Source organism: Anneissia japonica, unplaced genomic scaffold (genome assembly GCF_011630105.1).
Source record: "Anneissia japonica isolate Jap-2015-1 unplaced genomic scaffold, ASM1163010v1 scaffold1946_len758022_cov188, whole genome shotgun sequence".
Classification (NCBI taxonomy): Eukaryota; Metazoa; Echinodermata; class Crinoidea; order Comatulida; family Comatulidae; genus Anneissia; species Anneissia japonica.
The window spans coordinates 328,385-352,459 of NW_022694730.1; the positions used below are offsets into that span (position 1 = coordinate 328,385).

Below are 24,075 nucleotides of genomic sequence, written 5' to 3' on the forward strand. Positions count from 1 at the left end.
TCTGCTACCGAGTAAATCAAGGAATTGTTATTGTGACTTTCTAATTTATTGCCTTCATGATAAATCTACAAAACATATCCTTATATATAGTTCTTATATTTGTGAAGTTGAAAGATTTATTTGTAATGTCACTGAGGACAAATCATTAAAAAGGCATCCAAGGCAATCAGTGGTCATTCACCTGTCGATGGTTATTTTGTACCAGCCAATACCTAGCTGTCGGTCAGTACAACTTCATGCTGATGCGAAGAGGAAACCACATCTCTTAAAAACGAGAACAAACACAAGAACCATGGCATGTTGTTCACTAATAAAATCCAGTGAAATGCTTTAAATTTATATAATTAGGAAGAAATATACTTATCTTAATTATGGAGATTTCAAGGCAGCGGCAGGGGTAAAAAAAAATAAAGAAAAACTTTTTTTTTAAATTCTATTTTTTCAATTGGCCAAAAATAAAATTGTATTTTTATTTGATATCATCATAATTGGCGAACAGTGGGTTTGAATTAACAAGGTATAAAAAAGTCTTCCCTAGTACAGAATGGATATAGATAAGTAATTGGAGTTCATTAAATCCTAACATCACCAACAATAAGTTAGCAATAAAAAAAAATAAAAAAACAGAACAGAGTAATCAAATCACAATCATTAATAGACAAATTTGACAATACAAATCCTTAAATCTGCATCTGATGTCTAAAATAACTAGTGTGGTGAATTTGGTTTCTTGATGTTTTTTTTTTTAATCTTGTGACAAATATTTTCCATCTAATTCACATAATACATCTACGATCATTAACAAATCTAATAAAAAACTAATAAAATCCAGTGAAATGCTTTAAATTTGTATAATTAGGAAGAAATATACTTATCTTAATTATGGAGATTTCAAGGCAGCAGCAGGGGTAAAAAAAATAAAGAAAAACTTTTTTTTTTTAAATTTCCATTTTTTCATGTTGGCGGGTGCGCCAATTGGCCAAAAATAAAATTGTATTTTTATTTGATATCATCATAATTGGCAAACAGTGGGTTTGCATTAACAAGGTATAAAATTAGTCTCCCCTAGTACAGAATGGATATAGATAAGTAATTGGAGTTCATTAAATCCTAACATCACTGACAATAAGTTAGCCAATAAAAAAAAAAAAAAAACCAGAACAGAGTAATCAAATCACAATCATTAATAGACAAATTTGACAATACAAATCTGGCTTTCACTCCTAAATCTGCATCTGATGCCTAATATAACTAGTGTGGTGAATTTGGTTTTTTGATGTTTTTTTTTTCATCTTGTGAAAAATATTTTGCATCTAATTCACATAATACATCTACCATCATGTAACAAATATTAGCATTCTGTACTTTATAACAATACTATAAATGTTTAAATGTTAATTGTTATGCATCTACAAATAATTTTAATTATTATGTTATACGCAATAAAAATGTTTCAATATTGTTTTTATTTTAAAATTATATATAATTTTACAATGTACTTACCAACTTGGTGGCAGAGTCCCTGTGTCTCTCTTACCTTATGAATACCCATTGGATGGATATGTGTGCAAAATAAATCCACATACATCATTTACTGTTATTTATAATTCAGATGAATCTTTAGACACTTTTAAAAAAGTGTTAAATAATCGGTGGCAATGTAAGCATATAGAAATTAAATAATGGTAGCCAGCAGTGACATATGTAAACAACAATAATAATTTCTAGCATCTACATGATTTTAAATCATGGCTTAATGTATACTTAAAATAAATAATAAATATAATTTAAATAAATGTTGTTTTGAAACATGAGTGCAGAAAGTAAAGCTGATAATCATATCTTTTTTAAAAATCATTATACATGGTTTCATTTTATCATAAATATTATTCTTAGTATATTATGTTATAAATGAATGTGTACTTGTTTGTAATCATTTAATACCTCATTGATTTATCATCATAATGATTGTATTTTGATGTAGTAAAAACAAGCTGTGTTAAATTATGTGTTAGTGATGAATAACAATTAAGAAATGCGTTCAGGATGGACAACAAAAGCTGAAAGAAATAGTAAAGTATATGATAAATTTACAACATATATACTAACACTGATGTAGTTTAATGAGTTCAAATGCTTTGCAATGATTAGTGATTTCATGCACTTGATTAGATGCAAACCGAATGCAATGCAAACATCTGATTAACACCAATATGCACCATCACACCATAATGCTTACCATATCAGCTCTTAACCAACCAAAAATTAACCAAACATCATTCTCAAAAAAATTTGTATGGTACTAACACCACATCTCCAACACTAAACAACACAATGCATACTACCACTCTCAGCACCATGCTTACTAATATTCTCAGCAACATGCTTACTACCACACTCAGAACCAGGCTTAATACCACTCTCAGCACCATGCTTGCTAACACTCTCAGCACCATGCTTGCTTCTCAGCACCATGCTTACTACCACTACTCTCAGAACCAGGCTTAATACCACTCTCAGCACCATGCTTGCTAACACTCTCAGCACCATGCTTGCTTCTCAGCACCATGCTTACTACCACTACTCTCAGAACCAGACTTAATACCACTCTCAGCACCATGTTTTCTGCCACTCTAAGCACCATGCTCACTGCCACTCTCAGCACCATGCTTACTAATATTCTCAGCAACATGCTTACTACCACTTTCAGCACCATGCTTACTAACATTTTCAGCAACATGCTTACTACCACACTCAGAACCAGGCTTAATACCACTCTCAGCACCATGCTTACTACCACTCTCAGAACCAGACTTACTACCACTCTCAGCACCATACTTACTACCACTCTTAGTACCATGCTTACTGCCACTCTCAGCACCATGATTTCTGCCACTCTAAGCACCATGCTTACTACCACTCTCAGCACCATGCTTACTACCACTCTTAGTACCATGCCTAATACCACTCTCAGCACCATGCTTACTACCACTCTTAGTACCATGCCTAATACCACTCTCAGCACCATGCTTGCTTCTGAGCACCATGCTTACTACCACTCTCAGCACCATGCAAACACTCTTAGCACCATGCTTACTACCACTCTCAGCACAATGCTTACTACCACTCTCAGCACCATGCTTACTACCACTCTCAGCACAATGCTTACTACCACTCTCAGCACCATGCTTACTTCTACTCTCAGCACCACACATCATAACACTATAAATGCAATAACAGTGCTTACACATAATATTGTGGTGCTACCGCCATCACCAAAAACCCTTTCTTTTCAAACACATTTCTTGCTTATATTTTTCTTGTCTTCTCATATGTACAGTACTTGCAATTTACTTTTTAGTTCTCTTATTGAGTGCCATATGATTCTCACAGCATGATTTATGTTGAGGATTTTTTTTTATAAATAATTATATTTTTTGATTATACATTTTGGTGTTACTATGGTTTTTCCTTGTATTGCAAAATAGGATAACTGTTTTATATTATAATTTGTTATAAAATGATAGAAGTGTTTAATACCATACAAATTATGACTTGATTTTTTTTATATACTTATTTTTTTTATATAAATATATTGGTTAGATTTCTATGAACAACTGACAGATAATTTTTATAACCATAAATCATGACATTACTTATTTTTGTTATACTACCATAAACATTACATAACATTGACTTAAATGATTGCATTTCTTTGAAGAATATAAACAGTAGATGCTTTTTTTCAGATAAATAATGATGTTACTTTTTATAATGTGTTTATAGAACTTTATATCCAGTGATATTAACGTAATTTGTTAAATTTATATAAGATCGAGGGTTAGGCTGGTGTGTTTTGTGAGACAAGGGAAAGTTTAACCCAACCTACTTTAACAATCGATCAGCGTCAACATAGTCGTCACCGTACATAAGACGCGCTTTCCACGTACTCATCCACTGTATCAGAGTGGGGCTGGGAGGTTGCATGTTAGCGGGGGAAGAGGGCAATAGCAGAGAACTGTCTTTACCCCATGAATGAGGCTCATCTACATGCAAAATTCCTTGACTGAAAAAATCATAAAAAAACATGAAAATTAAATGAAAATCTCACAATCACTTGAACATGAAATTAAGTCGCAGACTGCTAAATAGGATCAGAGGTCAGAGTGGTGAATAAATAAGTAAAATTTAAAAGATTTCAAATTATGTTATATATTTTGAGGTAAAACAAGTTAATTAAAGTTCAGTGTTTGAATTGCATACTTTATATATTCCAGTAAGCTTTCAATTGGAAGAAAAAGTATAAGATGACAATTAATGCCCCGCATAAATCCATTCTTATATTCTTTGCTTAAACTATTAATTTGGCTGGTAATAATAAAGTGATTACCAGACAAAGTAAGGGTCTAAACGAGGCAAAAATAAGAGAGCGAAATTATGCCTGATATTAACTGTCAAAAACAATATTCAACTGAAGGCTAATAACTTACTTAAATATGCAAGGTAATTAGTTCAATATATGAAATATAACTTGTTTTTTACCCTCAACAAATTATATATCTTTAAATAAAGTATATTTTAAATTGGTTGTCTTTCCTATTAAGCAATCAGGACTTATTAGCCAGATATTATGATATTAAACAAAAACAAAATCAAATGAGAAATGTAAATAAATTTAATGATTGCATGCTTAAGCTGTTCACGGTTCAGTGATTCCAGTGCACTCACATGAACTATGAACTCTACATTAAAAAATGCCACGGAAAATAAACATTCACTTTTCTTGGCAGCCTTCCAAGAAACTTACTTCATTTGTTTGAGCCAAGTATAGCACCTTGTCGCTGTGTACAAACTGCTGCCATAGAAACAATTTAACATACATCAGTCACCATAGCAACAGCAAACATTTCAGCCACAGTTTCAAATCAATACCTCCCATAGCACATTTTAAATGTTCCTTACTTTTTACGAATTTCAATAAAGCTACATGCATCAGCTGCGAATAATTGCTCAAATAAACGCAGAAAAAACAGCCCTTATCATATTAGAAATACTAAAAATCCTAATAAACCTGTTTGGTACAGCAAACGATTTTAATTAAAATGACCAAATGTGCTAATCTGTACAGTTATCATAAAAATGACACCACTACACATCTTACAGCAGATGATTTCAATTTTATATATCCAGACTTCATTGGCATGCAAGTCATACAAAATGCATTTTTCAAACCAATGTTTTTACTGTCCCCACGTTACAGGCTGAGTCCTACCTCATGAGAGATTCATCAGGCAAACTGATGGTTGGCTTCACTAATGGCCGCGTAGATTTGTCTACGAAGATAAAGAAAATGACACAAGTTACACAATCAAAAGTTAGGTTTAAACTAGAGCCTTAATATTCAGATCGGGCTAACCGTTAGCCCAAACCCTTAGCATGCGTGTGAGAATGCCCGATCAGTTAGTTAAGTGTTCCAGGAAGTGGATACAATAAGGAGCTTTCGATTCGTGCAACGACGCGACACTAGAACGGAATCACTCATACGTGACTGTCCCACCTGGCGTCCTACGTTCTCTGCATACGTAGATTTGGCCAAATTGCGTTCCAGAATCTACTCGACGAGGTGAACTTAACGTTCTCGCATGTGCAGACGACTTTTACAGACGTTCTACATCCTACCGTTGTCGTGCAATCGAAAGCTCCTTACTATCAATTAGCAAGCGCTACTGGTTAGCAAGCTGAACTCATTTCTATCATTAACGAATCAGACGTCTGCATTTCCAATTTATTATACGCCAGTCATCCAACAGTCATCTTCTTGATATCTGGATCGGGGATTTCCTTGTATAAACGCAACAATGAGTTTGCATGTAATTAATATGGATCTTGCTAACTGTTGGTGTGTGAGCCATAGTTATTTTATAATGTATACAGAAATTTTGTGGTGGGGTAAAGCGCTTCCGAATTTTTGTTAGATTCACATCTAAAATAACGATGAACCTTTGGATACCCAATCCCATAAGGTCTCATAAATGGCTACTTGAACCAGCTGATCATGACATACTCTTGTACGGCTTCTACATGTGCATGGGTAAAGTGTGTGCGTGTTATGTGCAAATTTTTCTTTTTTCACAATATATTCACTAACCAGGGTTTTCTCGATGATCTTTACCAGCTCGTCGGAACGCTGACATAGCTCGGAAGAACGCCCTCACAATAGCCCAACGAAAGACCGCCACAGGATCCAGGCCAACCATCTCACGCACAAATGCAAATTGACTGTTTTTAAGTACAGATACGATATCTGGACGCATCAGGTCAGTGTTTTTCTCCCTGAAATCCTGCCAAAGATATAATTATGTTGGAAATACTAAAAAATGCATGTTAAACGTTGTTTGTTGCGCAAAATTGGGTTAAGTTTTATGGACGAAAAGGACGAGCAAATGGGGGAGAATCCTGATAGCGTCAGGGACTGCTACGCAGTATAACGATTGCACTGGAAACACTGTTGTGACAGTGTAGCAATTTTATGGAAATCAGGCTTAACCTATAAAGTGGGCTTATACCTGGTAACAAATTTTTTTTGCATGAAAATTACTCAAAAGTTAGGATTAGGCTTATAGATGGGTTTGGATGGTAGTTATACCCAAATATCTATAGTATATGCATGTCGGTGTAAGTGTGGGTATGGGGAGGGGTGTGTTTATATGAAAGTGGTCATCACTTTCATTCAGACTGAAATTTCCTATCCCTAACTGATCACTAATTTGATATAGTGCCTCCCGATTGTTTGCATCTTGTAATTCCTAATAAACCTTATTAACCACAATCAATTTATTCATCTTCGTATCGCGAGGAGCTGCGAAGTGCTGTGTGAAGAGTGTCAGTGCACATACCACGAACAAATCATTCTAATACGCGCAGCTAATGCACACGCACAGTGCACAGTAATCACTATGCAACCAGTCACCACAACCCGCAGTTTGATTTATGAATATACAGTCACTGCTCTACAACCAGCAATTTGATTAAAGGGCCATATAAAAGGTGATGGACGTCACAAATTACTGACAATCTTTGTGACTGTGTATGGTGGTTTTACTTTAACCTGATATTTCCCGTGTCTGGTGTAATGAACAATGATAAATGCAGCTTATCTAATCGGTAGCATTTTAAGTCAGGGTCAATCTTTGTGTCTCTGTGTCTGGTGGATTGTCTACGATGGAACATATGTATCAGTTTGTATGTACTCTGCCATTAGTCTTACCTTAACCTGGTATTTTACTTGTCCCGCATAATGAACGATGATAAATGCAGCTTCTTTAATAGGCAACGTTTCAAAGTAGGTATGATATTTGTGCTCTTTGATGAATTTTCCAAGTAAGTTGTGCCCATCATTATCCTTTGCTGGGAAACTTAACAAAAAAACAAAAGAAGAAAATATACATTAATCTAAGTGACTAAATTACATAAATTAAGTAATTTTGTCTATGACAGAGATATGGGGAAAATCTGACTTGTGTCACTTTTCTCAAGAAAGAAAATAAAAATTATCACAGAATCTAAGAATGAGGATAATTCAGGGAAAAAAACCAACAAAATGGGAGCAGTTTGTTATTACTAATTACAAATAACAACCAGCTTGATTTAATCAGAACAGAAAACAGTGTAATAGTTGACATACTTGCAATCATCGTTTAGTATATGGATAAGACCAGTTGGTTTTTTCTCGATCAGATGTAGACATTCTGTGTTGTCAATGAAGTCTATCGACTCCCATAAGATTCCTTCTCGCCTGTATTCTTCCTGTAAAGGAAATCCGAGTGACATTTAATTAACAGTAAACATGAAATATTAGGCAAAGTAACATAACACTGCATACAAGTGTTGAGTTTTATTAGTTAAAGCATAAAGTCCCATTTACATGGAGTGCATCAGCACCATGAGACTGTAGCAGAAAAAATTATACCTACAGTAAAATAAATGGTGATCTGCACTGAATACTATGCAACTACAGAACACAGCAACATGTTGCTTAACATAGAATAAAATTCTACTTCTAAACACTGTCGCATAAAAAATAATTTTGACCAAAAAGTGACTTTGCTGAACATGCAGTCATCGAACAATTTGTGCATAACAAATGCTTCATGTTTTGTGTATTAAAATGGATTGCATATTCCTATGCAACAGTAAATTGCCAATAAACTGTTTGATGGTCTATTCGCATTGGACAAACCAACCATGTACCTGTTAGGTTTGACCCCAAAAAAATCAATGTAAACATTTTACAAGTAGGTATTATTCTCTTTACAAAACTATTTCTGAGCAAACTGTCCTTATGTGCGCAAGGGTTTGGTAAAATCATCATCACAACAACATTACTTGTTAAATTCACTTATGGGTAGACTATCACTTACCTGTTCTAGCTTGAACACATGCTGGTTAAAGTAGTACTGCAGATGCTCATTTGCATAATTTATGCAAAACTGTTCAAAACTGTTTCGATAGAAGTCTTCAAACCCAAAGATATCAAGCACACCAATCGAATTACCCTGAAAAATTTCAGAAAAAAATAACATAAATATTACTCAATATCAATAGAGGAATTGGGTAGATTTGGCGAGGGCAGAATGTGAGGGAAGAAGTTATGGAAATGGAAAGAAAAGACAGGGAAAAATAGGTAATGGAGAAAATGACACTCCATAATTTTGATAAATTAATGTTTTGGTATCATTCTATGTTAATATTGAATACTAAGTAGCACAAATACATTTTAAAGAATAGGTGTCTTTATTTTATTGTTAAGGTTTGTGTAAATAAATTCTAAATAAAGACTATAAGTATATGTGAGGTCTCACTAAAAAATGAGTCTCATCGTTAGAAAATCAAAAAATGAGTTTATATTATATTTTGGTAGATCATATTATAAGCTTTAATTTGGTCTTTGAATGGCTTCCTTAGGATAAATAGATCCAGAGATGTTAGCATTTAAAGTTTAGGTGTATGAGAACCCGGTTTTGTGAAAATCAGTCTCAAAGATAAACTAACCTGTACAAATAATAGGACTAGAATTACAGAATATACGAAGAGAACACTGTTTTAGTAAGAAAATTCACTTAAAATGTACAAAATCATAAAATAAAAGTATCAAGTTATTCAGAAACATTAAAATTAAAATTTTGTAAAAATGTTGCCTTTGACATATTTTGGTGAATATCTCAATATGATTTCACCAACGATGCGTCTCATTTCGTGGTGAGACCTCACATGTCACATTTACTACACCTTATTTAATTAATCATTTATAAGGAAATAACAATTAACATTTAAAAGGTTGGATTAGTTATGTCTTATGTGATATCCGAATGCCTTTAGTTTTATCTTCAGATTTCCACATTGAAGGATCAAAATGAAATCAACCCATCATTTGTCCTTAACAGTTAACATTAGTAAAATGACAGAAAACCACTGTAGCTAAAAAAAAGGGAGAAAATCATTCATTTTTAATAATGCTGTAATGAAATACAAAGAAAGTTAAAAGAAAATTGTCTTTGAAATAGATATTTTACACCATATTATCTTCTAATGATTTTCGTTACTGCTGTGTTCCTAGGTTGATGACTTTTACTAAACCTTATTTTCTTGAACTGTTTAAAAACGGGACCACTCAAGTTTGATTTGGTTGAAATTCATCAATTGCATTGGTGACTAATTCAGGCTATAGCACCCTCTATAGACTGTAATTGGTAAATGCTTGTTGCCCTACTGAAATATTTATGGGAAAAGCATGGAATTTAAAATTCCCTCACTTATGTCTAAAACGTCCTGTAATGCAAAGGGCATCTAATAAGTTTTGCTGCCAATTTAAAAATTAATGTTCATTTAATATATCAATTCATTTCATCTAATTTTTTGAAATATACGTATAATTGGTTTTGATTGAATTTTCCTTAACCACTTAAAATTTCATTCTGATGATACAAACTTCCTTTATTTTTTGGCTAAAAAGATGAGCACACTCTGGCAGCCTTTCAAGGTCAGCCCTCGTATCTCTTGTTTACATTCAGAAACATTTCCTTCAGTTCTAAAACTCCTTTCCTATGTGTATACTATGCTTGTTAAATAATTCAGACACTTAAAACCTACGAATAGTTCATCGAACCAAAACTAGGAATTTTATGATTTTCCATAAGAGGCAACATTTTGCAAAGTCGTATCCAATATGTAGAAATAAATCACATGCTACATGGATCAGCCAATGACATTGCTCAGTGATAATCAAGACTCTATATTCCCAATGCATTTAATCTGCAGGCTATGCTAATTAAGTTTATATATAAGAGTGAAGTTAGACTTCTCTCACTGTTTATCATTTATGTTGTTGCAGACAGAAAATACTTGAGGTTGATATCAACAAATTAAATATATCTCATTAAGATTTTATAAAATATATATTAAAATAAAAATTAGCAACATTTTGACATACTGGCAGTGCACTAGACCTGTATTTCAAGAATGTTAGATTGAAAACCTATCTCTTCTCTTAACTTTATCAGAAAAAAAAATGTTTGATTTTAATTACACTGAATTCAATTATTAGAAATAAAATAAAAGGTAAATATTGTGCTCTATGTAGATGTTCAGGTTGCAGGACTGTTTTTTGTTAATGAGCCAAGTTCAAAACTCATTATGGTGAACTGCCTTACCATTTATAATTCACAAGAAAATGCTAACATTGTGACCTAGATGGTAGGTTCCAGACCGTTTTTTAGTGAGACAGGGTTTGCATCTTATCTGGTACGCTGCTTTATTTTTAATTGCCATTATGATTATCTTTTTCATTACTCATTTTAACTTTATAAACAATTCATTTATAATTATTTCTATATCCTTTTGACATTACAGTATTACTATAATTTCTTGTTCTAAATTTTATTCATTAATCAGTTCTTCAATTACAGGAATGTGACAGGAAACATTGGTCATCCAATCAGAATCTACCATATTTTATTACTGTTTACAAAAAGATAGGCAAATGGAGAGCATATTTTACAGAACTTTCCACTCAAGTCTAATATTCATGTTGTTTACAAATTACTGTAGATTCTCAAGTATAATCCCACCTCCCCTATGAACACAAAGATTTTTGGGGGTTGGCTTATACCTGAAAAATCTGTTTGCAAGACTTGCCATTCCAAAACCAGCGTACTGAGTAATTAGCAAAGGATGTGCCAGCATTGTATACTTTAGTACCGAGAAGCTGTAATAGTGATTTTACTCATAACTTTGGCAATAGCAAGTTCATGCCAGTAAATGACCTATCATTTTGAAGCTAATAATGTGGAGAATATGAAAATATTATAAAGTCAATTTTATAGTTTTCGTCACTGGTGCTGGTTTTGGCATGGCAAACACCAAATGTTTCAACTTTATAGGGACAGTTAATAAAAAAAAATGTTTAACACTACTTGCAGACTTCAAAGCTCAGTAATTTTGCAGGCCAGTTAAATGATGGTATGTGATTTAAATGTTGAATAGGGATATTATACATGAGATGGGCTTATATATGAGGAACTATAGTAAATACATTTTTATAAATGTTAACCTACACTAATATATATTTTACATGGTTAACCTACACTAATATATTTGAAATTCAAAAACATTTTATTGGTGTCTGGGCATGAAACTGAATTAAAACATGAAGTGCAGTGAATCCAAATGACTTTGATGACACAAATAATCCTTGCACTGACGAGACAGCAAGAGCTCTACTGTATAAATATACCCGGAATTAATAGGACAGCAACAATTTTACCCCCTCTTATCTAAATTTTCAGGATATCTGTACAGTAGTTGTAAATTTATTTATTATCAGCAAAGAACTGTATAAACACTTTGAACTTTGAATGCAACAAAATTATGTTGATTGTATGATGTAATGTAACTGTACATAAAGTTTCAATAATATTAGTGCAAAATAAATATTGAAAAATATTAGTGATCTAAAATTTAAATTATTAATAGTTATTTATTTAAAAACATGCATTTTATGCATTTTTTAAATAGTGTAACCCAAAGTAATTTTTGTTATTTACTTTTAAGGTGAGTTATTCCTACAATAAAAGTTTAGGTCATGCACTTTAGTAGACAGTTAAAGCCCCATTCCCGGCAAAATTTCACTAAAAACCGATTTTTTTTTTTTATAGAAAATATGCATTTGCATTACTCCAATTATTATAAATCATGGAAAAATATTGGCATGAATTTTAGGTTTACACAAAAGAATTAAAAAAAATGAGAAATAGGCCTACAGACTATTTCTCATAAAATATTACCATTTTCTCGACTAATTCATCGTTACTAGGCAAATTCAGAGGTTGTAGATCGCATCCACTGGAATACTCTTGCTTTTATGTATACTTTATACAGTCAATAAAGTGCGCCCTCTCTAATGAGATTAGTTTTTGTACTTCGCATCTCGCACAATGCGGTCGTTCGATTAAGGCTAAGATATGTTTAAGTGTCAAAATCTCAGTCAGAATCAATTTTTTAACAAATTTGAAATAATTCCTATGAAATATTATATTTCACAAGTGTCATTACTAGCAATGGAAAATATCATGTTGGCCGTTTTTATGTGTGATAACAGAACCTAAATCGAAGTAAGGCTAGGCCTAGCAGCGTTGGATAGGCTAATGTTTTCGGCACCTACGATATTTCTTCTCACGACCTATCGCAAAATCAAACATGAAAATTCATCCACATTTAATCTTTGTGTGGAACACAAAAAAATCAAATTTCACATTTTTTTCATTCTTAGGAATGTCTAAATTCCGTTAAACTAGCAATTCCGTATTATATTTATAAACCTTTATAACATTATACAAAAATTTTAGATTTTTCTTAACAACTGCAATTTTGCCGGAAATGGGGCTTTAAATTAATTTTCCAATTACTACTCTTGGATTAAAAATAAAAGGAATAAAAACTAAAATAAAAATAAAACAAAGATAAATTAAAATCAAATTTCACAATTTAATATTCATTATTAGTAATAAGCTTTAAAATTAAATATTTTTATCATGCAAAACTGATGCCAGAATTCAAACAAAAATTATGTTACTTGTTAATATTTTTTAATGTTTTTAAACAAAAATAAAAAGCTTCAGTTTGTGGGGACTACTTTTAATAAGCACAATATTAATTTCATATGGAAAACACTATAATGAAAAAAAAAATTAAATGTTTTCTTCTGGTTATCAATGTACCAAATTGTTTTTCTTATAGAGTGCATCAAAAATTGTCGACACCTTTATGCATGCATAATAATAATAATAATAATTATAATAATAATAATAACAATAATAATAATAATAATAATAATAATAATAATAATAATGATAATAAAAATAATAATAACAATAACAATAATAATAACAATAACAATAATAATAACAATAATAATAATAGTAATAACAATAATAATAATAACAATAACAATAATAATAATAATAATAACAATAACAATAAAAATATTAATAATAACAATAATAATAACAATAACAATAATAATAATAATAAATGAGCACTTATATAGCGGTATCTGTCTTGCTCATGGCACTTCAAATCCGCCCACTAAACATTTTCCATGTGGAATGCTTACGGAAGATGTGCAGCTAGCTCATTTACCAGTAATTAAATTTTTAAAAATAATTATTAAGTCAGTATTTAAATCTAGTGCAGATTTTATTTTTTGATTAGCACAAATGAAGCATATGTCAGCAACAGAAAATGTAAAAACATAAAGATGTAATAGGATTAGTTGGTAATGGTGAAGTTTGTTACATGGATTACATTGTACTGTAATTATACTTACATTGAATTGTTGTTTACGTAAACGCTGAGTAAAAATCAAAAAATTCAAATGTACTAAAATGAGCTGTTTGTTGAAATTTATCCAAAAATTTTTTTGACAATTTCGAATTTTTAATGTATTAGTTATAGCTTTGCTTTTAATGACAGATATACACCACTATACCAATAATATGGGATTTGTATTGTGAATTGTATAGGCCTCTATGCAATTACCTTTGTCTGACAGACCTAACAATGTTTGATTAGACACGTCTGACGAAGTAGAGCATACAGTGCAGTTTTCACAGTCATGGACATCTGTTTGATCAAATATATCTGAAGCTGGGCATTGGTACATAGTAGTTTCATAAAAAATTGTCTGCAGAATCTGACAGACAAAATCTGACAGAGCATACTTTGTTTAAACTGACAACTTTGACCTATGCACTTCATATGCAGTCTATATGATTTTGACTTTTGTTTGATGATATTATTTATTAGCATAAATAATAGAATTCTAATATCAATACTTGTTTTAATTCAAAATTGACTTTTCTTCACTGCATCAAATGAAATACAAATTTTTTAATTATTCCAAAGATGACATAATTAATGTTGAAATATTGAATCTAATACTTGGAGTATGTATTATACTTTCTTATCTTGAATTATTCATTAAATAGAAATTAAAAGAATGAATTTTTAGAGAGTTTGGAAATGAAAGACCTCCCTATTTACATAGAAGAATAAGTCAGATTACCTAATGCCAATGTAAATTTGCATTTTTGTATGCTATTCTTGATGTGCTTTTAATGTTGCAGTGTTGTTTTGTGGGTAAGCATGTCTTACATGCACTTCATTCTTTTTTTATTAATCTATGACTAAGATAAAATTGTGAATTAACAATTTTTCACTTCACTGCATTCCCAGGTGTCTTCGCAAGGTGTTATAAACTGGTGTGAATATATTGTTGACTACTCACCTGGTGGTCGCCTTTTTCATTCCTAGCCAGAAGGGCGTGGTTAACTTGTAAGACAATCCAATCAAATAGAGCGCTGTAAAGACCCTTTGCTAAAGCATCTCGAGTTGCTATCGCCTGTAAATAACATAGGTTTGTAGTTTTGGATGAAATATAATGCAGGATGTTAAGTGGTCGGAGGAAAAACCTTATGCATGTATGTTAACATGATTAAATCCACCCAATTTGGAGTAAATACCATATTGATAGCAGTTGTGACAGTGTGGTTGTGGTACTTTTCTTCTAATCCCAAAAACTGGGTTCAATCCTAACATTAGCCTTAAGACCAAAGCCATATAAGGAACCTTTGTTGGAAATGAAAATATCTCCACTTCTCAAACTTATCAAAATTTGAAATTAATAGAAATTAAAGGGTTGAAAACCATAAGATCTTCATTCTCCATGCCTCATAAAGATAACTAGTTATAAAGAATTGAGGGTCCCAAATTACATACTCTAAAATATCCAAGCCTCATAGATTTGATTATAAAGCATCAATGGTCCCAAATTTTCAGTTTTCCACTTTGCAAGCCTATAAAGAGACTTAGTTATAGAGCAAAAATGGATCCCAAATGGTAAGCTCTTCTCTCCCCCAAGCCTCATAAAAAGATTTCAATATAGAGCATACAGTCCCAAATAATCTGCTTTGTTTATTCCTGCAAAAATTAATAAAAGCTGGCCAATAAAATGATGTAGAATTGGACAATTATGTTTTTTTATTTTATTTATCTCAATGTTTGTCATTTCAGTTGTTAACTGTCAGCTGGAAATTTGTGTAAAGTTGATAATAATAATGTGAAGTGAATTCTTGTGTAAAACCAACTACTGAATAGTTTCCAACAATTATTCTGCATAATCAGTAATAAACATGTCATATAGTGTATATTACCCAAGGCTAAAATAAATTAATAAATATACAAGGTTAAAAAAACAAACAAATTTCTTACTCACCTCACTCATTTTATATTGCACAACAAACTGATCACCTCGTGCGCTGGATTTCCTCTTGGTCAGTGCTGAAACCAACGTCTCTTGCTTGACGCGAAGTAGATCCGAGACCACTTTCACTGTAGCAATATTCTTGATATTGACTGATTCACCATGGTCCATGCGATTACGGAATGTTATGTTTCCAATGTGAAGAACAGCAGAGAGCACCGAGAAAATCCTATAAAGAATTAAAGAGCACAACTTCAAAGTTTGCAGAAAACCGATGCCAAAATGCCACCAACTCAAATAGCCAATAGACATTTTGTTTATTGGATTTTCAACTGTATGAAAATATAAAACTCCACGAGAAAGACAATTCAAAGACTGTTCAGACAAGCTCATATAAAAATATTCTTGTGCATTCACAATCGAAAAAATTATGTGTTTAGTATGCTCATAAGGTGTCTGTCTTCCGGCAAATTATGTGACTGCAAAAACTCAGCAGCGTTCAGATGGAACGGACGAAATACTTGGTCTCTCAGGAATGCCTTGTCTCCTCCTACATTCCAAATTATTTCTGTGCTTGTTCCAAAACAAAGTCACAATTCCACCGGCAAATCCTCTTGATAAATTCTGCTGTCAATTTCCAGCCATACTTGCGCACTTTCAACCGCAAGGAATCACGTCCTGTACATGAGCACGCAGAGATATCCACTGCAGGATATCGGATAAAACAAAAATTGCCAAGACTTCCCAAAATTCATTAACTTTTTTTTTAATGTTATAAATTCACATATTTTAATATATCATTGAAAACTATACAAAAATGAAACAAATGTTGAGAATAAAGATTGCTATAAAGAACTAGCTAGCAACTAGAAATATTACAGCAGTAATGTGGATAATAACAAAATTTATTAAATTGTGTATTTCATGACATCAGAGAATATTTAATTAGTGTGAGTATTATACTCGCTCGCTAATAAGATTGAGGACACAAACAAAAGCTTGTGCCTTTCCCAGGAGTGGCAAATGAAACTAGTGTTGAATTGTATGAGTATCTAAGCAATGACTCATTGGATGAAGAGTGACTAAAAACATCAACATTTAATGAACATTGCAGCTCATTAAAGATAATAGAAGGGTTATAAATCAAGAAGTAATAATAATGCCACAATAGTTATTTTATTATTAATCATATCTAATAAACTTTTAGGTAATAATATACTACTACTTTTATGTGAAATTTACAAGAAAACAAAATTAGACTTTACCTTAGTAATGAAATCCAATTGGCATGTCTTACAAGCCAATGATAAATAGTCTAGTTCTACAAGGGAGAACAAGCTGGTCTATTTTCTCAATGCATATGTATTGATAAGCATGAGGACATATTCTAAGACCATACTTCTATAAACTAAGTTTGTTAACTGAGGACAATGTTTGCGGGAGTGTACAGATGTATAGAAGAATTTTATAGACACCACAACAACACTGATCATTCTTTATTCCAACAACCTAAATCTTACAAATTTTAATTAAAAATGTATGGATTTTTAAGGGATCTAACAGTTTAAGTTCACGGGGCCAAGGCTAGGGAATGACATACTATATAATATACAGGTGTATAGCTTGAGGCCTAGCTATCTTATAGTGTCCCCCACGGCCATCCCACAGGCAAATACAAAGGTACTATATAATTTGAAGTGTCTTATCATTATAATCAAAGTAATAACTTAGAAATGGAATTTTGATTAAAATCAATTGTTTATAGAAACATGTTTTGGAGAGTGCTTTCTCAAAGTGTAAACACCATTTTATTCTTAATCTGAAATATCAACTGTTTGCCGTGCGCTTAGATTTACATGTGCTTATCTGGATAGACAATATATTATTTGTCTAATCTAAGATGCAAACACACACTCCTGTCCAATATCAGTCATAATCTGGTCAGTAAATGCCTAGAATTAACTCATGGTTCTTCAAAACAACAACCATATATTGGAAAACACAAATCAAAATAAAAAAGGACAATATATAGTATGGTAGCAATTTAATACAAAGAGGAATTCATATAGTATATAATTTTAAAACTACACAAAGAAACATCTTGGAAGGAAAAGTTAGAAAAAGGAGACAGCGAGGAAGACCTAGGCGAACATGGATGAGAGAGGTGTACCAGTAGACTAACTTGGGACATGTTTGTTACAATATATTTTGTAATAATTTCATATTTTGTAATACCTGTTGTATTTTGTAACAAACTTTGTCATATTTTGTAGTACCTGTTGTATTTTGTAACAAACCATGTTGTATTTTGTAAAAATAGAGCTGTCATATTTTGCAATAACTCTCTGTCATATTTTGTAATAAATTAAGTTGTCATATTTTGTAATAACACATCAAATGCCTGTTTTCTTCTACACTTTTGCAATTTTTGAGAAATTTAAATAATAACTTGTGTTAATGATAGTTTGGTGTGAGTATATAATACTAAGAGGTCAAAGTCTCATGTTCAGTCACATTTAAGAACCGCACTTAAAGACACGTCAAAGTGACAATAACAGGACAGACAAAGATGGAGATTTGTGGTAGGCCAAGTCCTGGTAAGACAAGCCACTACATAAGAAGGATAACACTAATTATAGTAGTAGTGATATTGGTAAACTATTATCATAACAGCAATAACAACCGCAATGACCATCTAAGTCTTATAAAATGCTCCATATATCCAAGAAGCTAATCTAAGGTACGGATCAGTATTATATACTGTACATCAAATACAGTCAATTTTTTGCTACGATTCTAACAACAAATTGTCAATTCAAGTAAAATGTGCTGCATCAGTAAGAACCTTCAAATTGTGAATGAAAACTTACTCATTTTTAATCTATGACCTTTAGTTCGGATAATGTAATTTTTTAGCCACTCAATTTATAAGTGCATATGGCAACCAGGGACTATTAAAAATAGCATCGTACTTTGAAAAAAAAAACCTGATAATATTTCATAATGTATTGATTAATATTTTTGTGAAACAGGAAAGATGTTTCCTTTAAATGTAAAGCAATGGATGTATGATTATTTACTATTATCAATATATCAGGAATATTGTCATTCCTAATCATGACAAACTAATTTTTAAAAAATTAATATTTCATGCTCAGGTCAACAGTACCATACATAGACAAGTAGAGTAAGGCATAGTACCTGCATTTATTATTCTTTCTTTCGACTGGATAGCATTTTCAGCAGTACAGTACTGCTTTTAAAAATGGTCCAGTTTTCTTAACAGAGTTAAGAGTATAAACAGAAGTAAAATATTCAACAGAACAAAAAAGTATACAAAATAATGGAGAAAAGAAAAAAGAAAAACCTAAATTATACATGGCACGATAAGTGACAAAAAGTTCAAACTGCAAATAACCTTTTAATAAAACTTACACAAATGATATTTTTGAAATTGACTATGGTCATATTAGTTGCATTTTTTCTAATTTCGTTTGGTAGATTATTCCAAAGTTTGGCTAATTGGTATTGAAAGGTTCATTTTCCTTGAGTATTTCCCCAGTTTCTTACTACTAAGGTTTTACTACCTTTTGACTTCGAGTGCATTTGGGATGGACATCATCATTAAACATACACATTGAAGATAAATATGATGGTGCACAACCATGTAAATACTTAAATACAACTACAAGTAAATGTTCTCTCCATCTTTCATTTAGTCGTTTCCAGCTTATGTATCTAATATACAATGTATACAATGGCTCGTGTGCACTATAAAGAACCCAGTACATCCTTCGGGCAGTCAGACCATAAAACATGTAAAAATAGGCCCAGACCAAGCCAACACATGACTGTCACATTCTGAGGGTGCCATTTCCGGCCATCCAGAGGTTCCTATTCTTTAAAAAAAATCTAATTTGGGAGGGGATCCCCCTCTCAGCCCCTTCCCCCAGCTCGAGCCTAGGAGCTCAAGTCCCCTTGTCGGACAACTTAGCTCCTCCCCCCCAGAAAATATATCCTAGAGCCGCCACTGCCCCTGTGGTGGACGACGACAATTGCTGGTACCGGGTAGCACAGACACGAAGGAACCCTTAGGGGCGAAGAAAGTCATTGGTTGAGTTCCTAGTCCACGTATCAAGTGCCCTGAGCCATCTTACATTAGATGGATATGTACGCTATATAAAACTACACTATTATTATTATTATATATCACTTATTGGAATTTTTAAATCTACAGATAGCAGAATGTCTGTCATAAAACATTGTAAAACTGTAAAACCCCTCTAGGCTTGCTGAAATGTATAAACGGAGATGGGAAGGAAGACAGATGAAATTTACAGATAAACTTGAATGAATCAAGAGTAAGTCTTTGGCAAAGAAAGGAAGAAGTGGCCGCTAAAGATAGAAACACTGGACAACGGAAGTGTTTTAATACTTTGGGTACACACTACAAATATAAAATGTGATTTTATGATTTTAGCCAAATGTTTTTGGTCCTTGAACTTTTTTATTTAACAGTAAGAAAATATCATCATCAATATGCTGAACTATTGTTTGACATAATAAAATATACAAATATAAAATATTATTTTATATGAGCCAAATGTTTTTGGTCCTTTTTATTTGCTAATGATAATATTAAGAATTTAGTTGAAAGTAAAAGAATTTAAAAATACTATATAGTATCTAGTACAGGGATTAAAAATTAATCTGGTCATTGTTGGCTTGCCCACTTGCCCACTTCAGGTAAATGCTCACCTCCTGCTTTACGTCTGATTTCACGTACCAGCACTTCCCCAGGAAAAGCCAAGGGTATTAATTTTAATGATTATCTCAGCTGACTTTTATGAATGCTTTCAGAAAAATAATTTTGAATTAGGTATGAAGTGCTGAAAAATTGATTAACATGCTGTTAGGAAAGCAATCACCTTTATATTTGTATGTATGTAAGTATGTTGTGGGATTTATATAGCACATAATAGTGAGGTCTCTATTAGTGAAAGTAAATTTCTTCAGTTATAAACCCATCTCAAAAACTGGCACAATTTTGTGTTCAAGGAGTATGCTCACACCCAAGAAACTATAGTAGTTGGTTCCGAGCATAATTACAAGATCATCAATAGGAAAAGAATGCTGTAAACTATTATTAAAGATGGTTAGATGTAAAAATAAAAAGTATTAACAATATTTAATATCTTGCATTGCCATCCTGTATATGTGTTTTTGGTATTTCTGTGTAACCCGAGTGATTTTGCCTGAAACAAGTCTATGTAAAGAACCAATCAAATCTGAATGAATCCTAACCTCCGACACACACTGCTGATACCCTTCCATCTGAGCTACACAGAATCACGCCTAGGATCTCCCACAGGAATGAAGATGTTTGTTCATGTGTTCACAGAAGTTTAACCAATGATTATAATCTTTCATCTGTATACACTATACATATATTATCATAATTAATATTATACTAGATACCAAATATGAAATTAATACCAAGTATACATTTCATTATTGAATTCTACCTTTTGTTTCTTTAATCGTTATTATTCATTAATAAATTTGATAAAATGAAAGCTTTAAAAGTATTTTGGGCATCTACCTCCGAGAAGAGGAAGCCATATAAAGAACCCTAAATGTTTGCCTGATTTTTGTTTGGTTGCAGTTAGGCAACACTAAGTTGTTACTAAGATCATTTAATAAAAGTTTTCTCTATGCACTAAGGCAAATGTAACCAAAATGATAGTTCAACCCACTAAAACTGTGTTTAACACTTCTCTTTTAAGCAGTGACAAATTAAATTTGTACTTCCAAAATGCATTAGCACAGGCGGTATACTTTTGCCTAACCTCCTTTTCTATCTATTTAGCTGTTTCCAAATTGATAATACAGGTTTTGTATGTAAATATACAGATGATGCGTCATTAACTAGACGTGTTATAACTTTCACAGACACACCATTTGCACTAGATGAGAAGAAATTCCTTAATTTCAACTCTACTAAAAAGGAGTTGAAAGTTTATGAGAGGATTATTATAACATAGCGGTTCACACAAAGGATTTTGATTGGGTGATGAACATAAGATCTAAGGGAGTAATCATTAGACATGCATGAATGCATTTCAAAATATTGAATTAGAATATCGGCCAATATCAATTTCTTGAATATACATTAAGTACACAAAGGTGAAGATGGACTGTCAATAAGAACAGATGTGAACATAAAAATAGTTAGAAACAATTAATTGTTTAATTACTCTTCCTTATCTCACTAAGAGAATTTGACCCAAATTGAGCTGTTTTATTATATGAATTTACATGATGTTTTAAAATTCTTTTTTGAAAAATTCATTTTGAAGATACTCGGAGGACATCCTTGAAAACTGGAAAAGACCTGCAAATTTTCACAAGTATTAGGACGTGTGAAATTATTATATTGTATTTTTTAAAACATTAAAATACAAAAATTAACAGCATGTACTAGCAGCCTTTACGGATGTCATACTACCAAGATGATCTTACTGTAACTAATTTTGGTTTAATTAACAGAACATTATAGGATTAGTGCATGCACTATTGTCCCAAGGATACCAGGTCAACGATAACAAGTATAATTATGTGTTGTCACAACAAAACAAAATTTCATCTCATAACAGTAATTTAAAATAAGCAAAGCTTTTAACCACATTGCATTTTTAATTGATAGGCCTTATTATGTAAAACCACTAATTTCTAGGGAAAATATCTATGATTATAGTACTATAATTAATCATCACAATTTATTTCATATTTTTAAGAAATTACAGTAAACATTTGTTGTTTTCCTTAAGCAGATTACTCTATCTTTAACACTTTAAAAATTTTATAATCGTATATATTTACTATAAATTTTCATATAATTCTTTTTAGCATTATTGGAGGGTTCATATTTAAAATGAAAAAAAAAATGGTGTTTAAAAATTAGTTTTAAATTGTTTTTTAATTTTACGTTTGGAAAGCGAGTGCCTAAAAATCTAGAAGTGCAGAAACAAACTATGGGTGGACAAACTGTTAGGGAAGCAGCCCATATTTCCTTTGTCCTCTTCTACTGCAACTTACTGGACAATTTATTATCCTCTTGGTATTGTTTACGATATATATGTAATTCTTTTAAATTTATAAAATTAAAATAACTGAAATTATTAATTTAAGTTCTACCTGTATATACAAATACATCAGACTTGCTGAGAATTGGGCAAATGGGTTGAACTACTCATTAAAGAAAATTAAGTTGTACAGAAAAATCTAAACAAATATTATTACATATCAATATGATAATTAATAATGTACTAACCTTCGCATTGTTTCATTTGAAAAGCCAACCATCTCCATTGACTGTCGTAGACGATTGAACTCATATCGCTCATCCGTCCCATCAACTGTATAACATTTACTCTACCAAAATATTGTAAGTGATGGAGAGTTAAAACTTGTAATAAAAAATATAGAGAATAACCATTTTGTAATAACAATTAGCCAGTGGTGGCTCCAGCGTCTGAAATTGGGGGGGGGGGGCAAGGGAGGGGCAAGGTAAAATTTTAGGGGGAAAACCAATAGCACTGGCACAGCAATTAGCAAATTAATAATTGAAAATAATTGAAAAATTATTGAATTAATAATTGAAAAATACTTTAATTAGACTACTCTAACCAATTTCTAAATAGACCCATTGAGAAGCAAAATGTCATTTTGGATATTTATAGAAACATCTTTATTCTGAACTAAGATCTCTATTTATTATTAGATGTATCTCTATTAAAATTTATCTGTTTAAGACCAAGGTATCTATTTAAAAATATAAACCTTATTTAATATAGATAGTATTCAGAGGCAACAAATATTGAACCACTATAGAAATCAATGCTTTACTCCTGTGTCAGTCATAGAAATAATCTAACAGGCATTGTTCACCATTTGCATCCATATAAATCATCAAAAAACATAGTTTAAAAAAATCAATAATACTTTAAATTTAGCTTTGCATTAATTCCCAATGGCATAATTTCATGATTTCCTTTTTAACTAACTTTCACTGCAATCTTCATATTGTTTGTCTCAGGCTTCTCTTCTAATTTAAATTTCTTTATAAAAGTGAACAAAATTTGACATTTAAATTCTCGTCATTAACTTTATTAAACCATCTCCATCCCTGGTGGTAAGTGCTCAGTCTCAGTCAGCTGCATATACTGATTTCAATGTCTTAATTTGATTTTTTTTTT

The 24,075-nt window shown here is 31.8% G+C and overlaps 1 protein-coding gene across 1 annotated transcript in view; it reads right to left on the minus strand.

Annotated features, from left to right (window-relative positions):
* The window catches only part of LOC117101224 (unconventional myosin-IXa-like), a 104,879-nt gene that overhangs the window by 45,734 nt on the left and 35,070 nt on the right, over nt 1-24,075 (minus strand). Inside the window, exons 5-14 of the mRNA XM_033241139.1 lie at nt 23,151-23,251; nt 15,830-16,046; nt 14,843-14,956; nt 13,883-13,906; nt 8,421-8,555; nt 7,685-7,806; nt 7,268-7,415; nt 6,149-6,341; nt 5,273-5,333; nt 3,890-4,066 (exon numbers count right to left, since the gene is read on the minus strand). Of these exons, the coding sequence (XP_033097030.1) occupies nt 3,890-4,066; nt 5,273-5,333; nt 6,149-6,341; nt 7,268-7,415; nt 7,685-7,806; nt 8,421-8,555; nt 13,883-13,906; nt 14,843-14,956; nt 15,830-16,046; nt 23,151-23,251 (1,292 nt within the window). The remainder of the gene's footprint in view (nt 1-3,889; nt 4,067-5,272; nt 5,334-6,148; nt 6,342-7,267; nt 7,416-7,684; nt 7,807-8,420; nt 8,556-13,882; nt 13,907-14,842; nt 14,957-15,829; nt 16,047-23,150; nt 23,252-24,075) is intronic.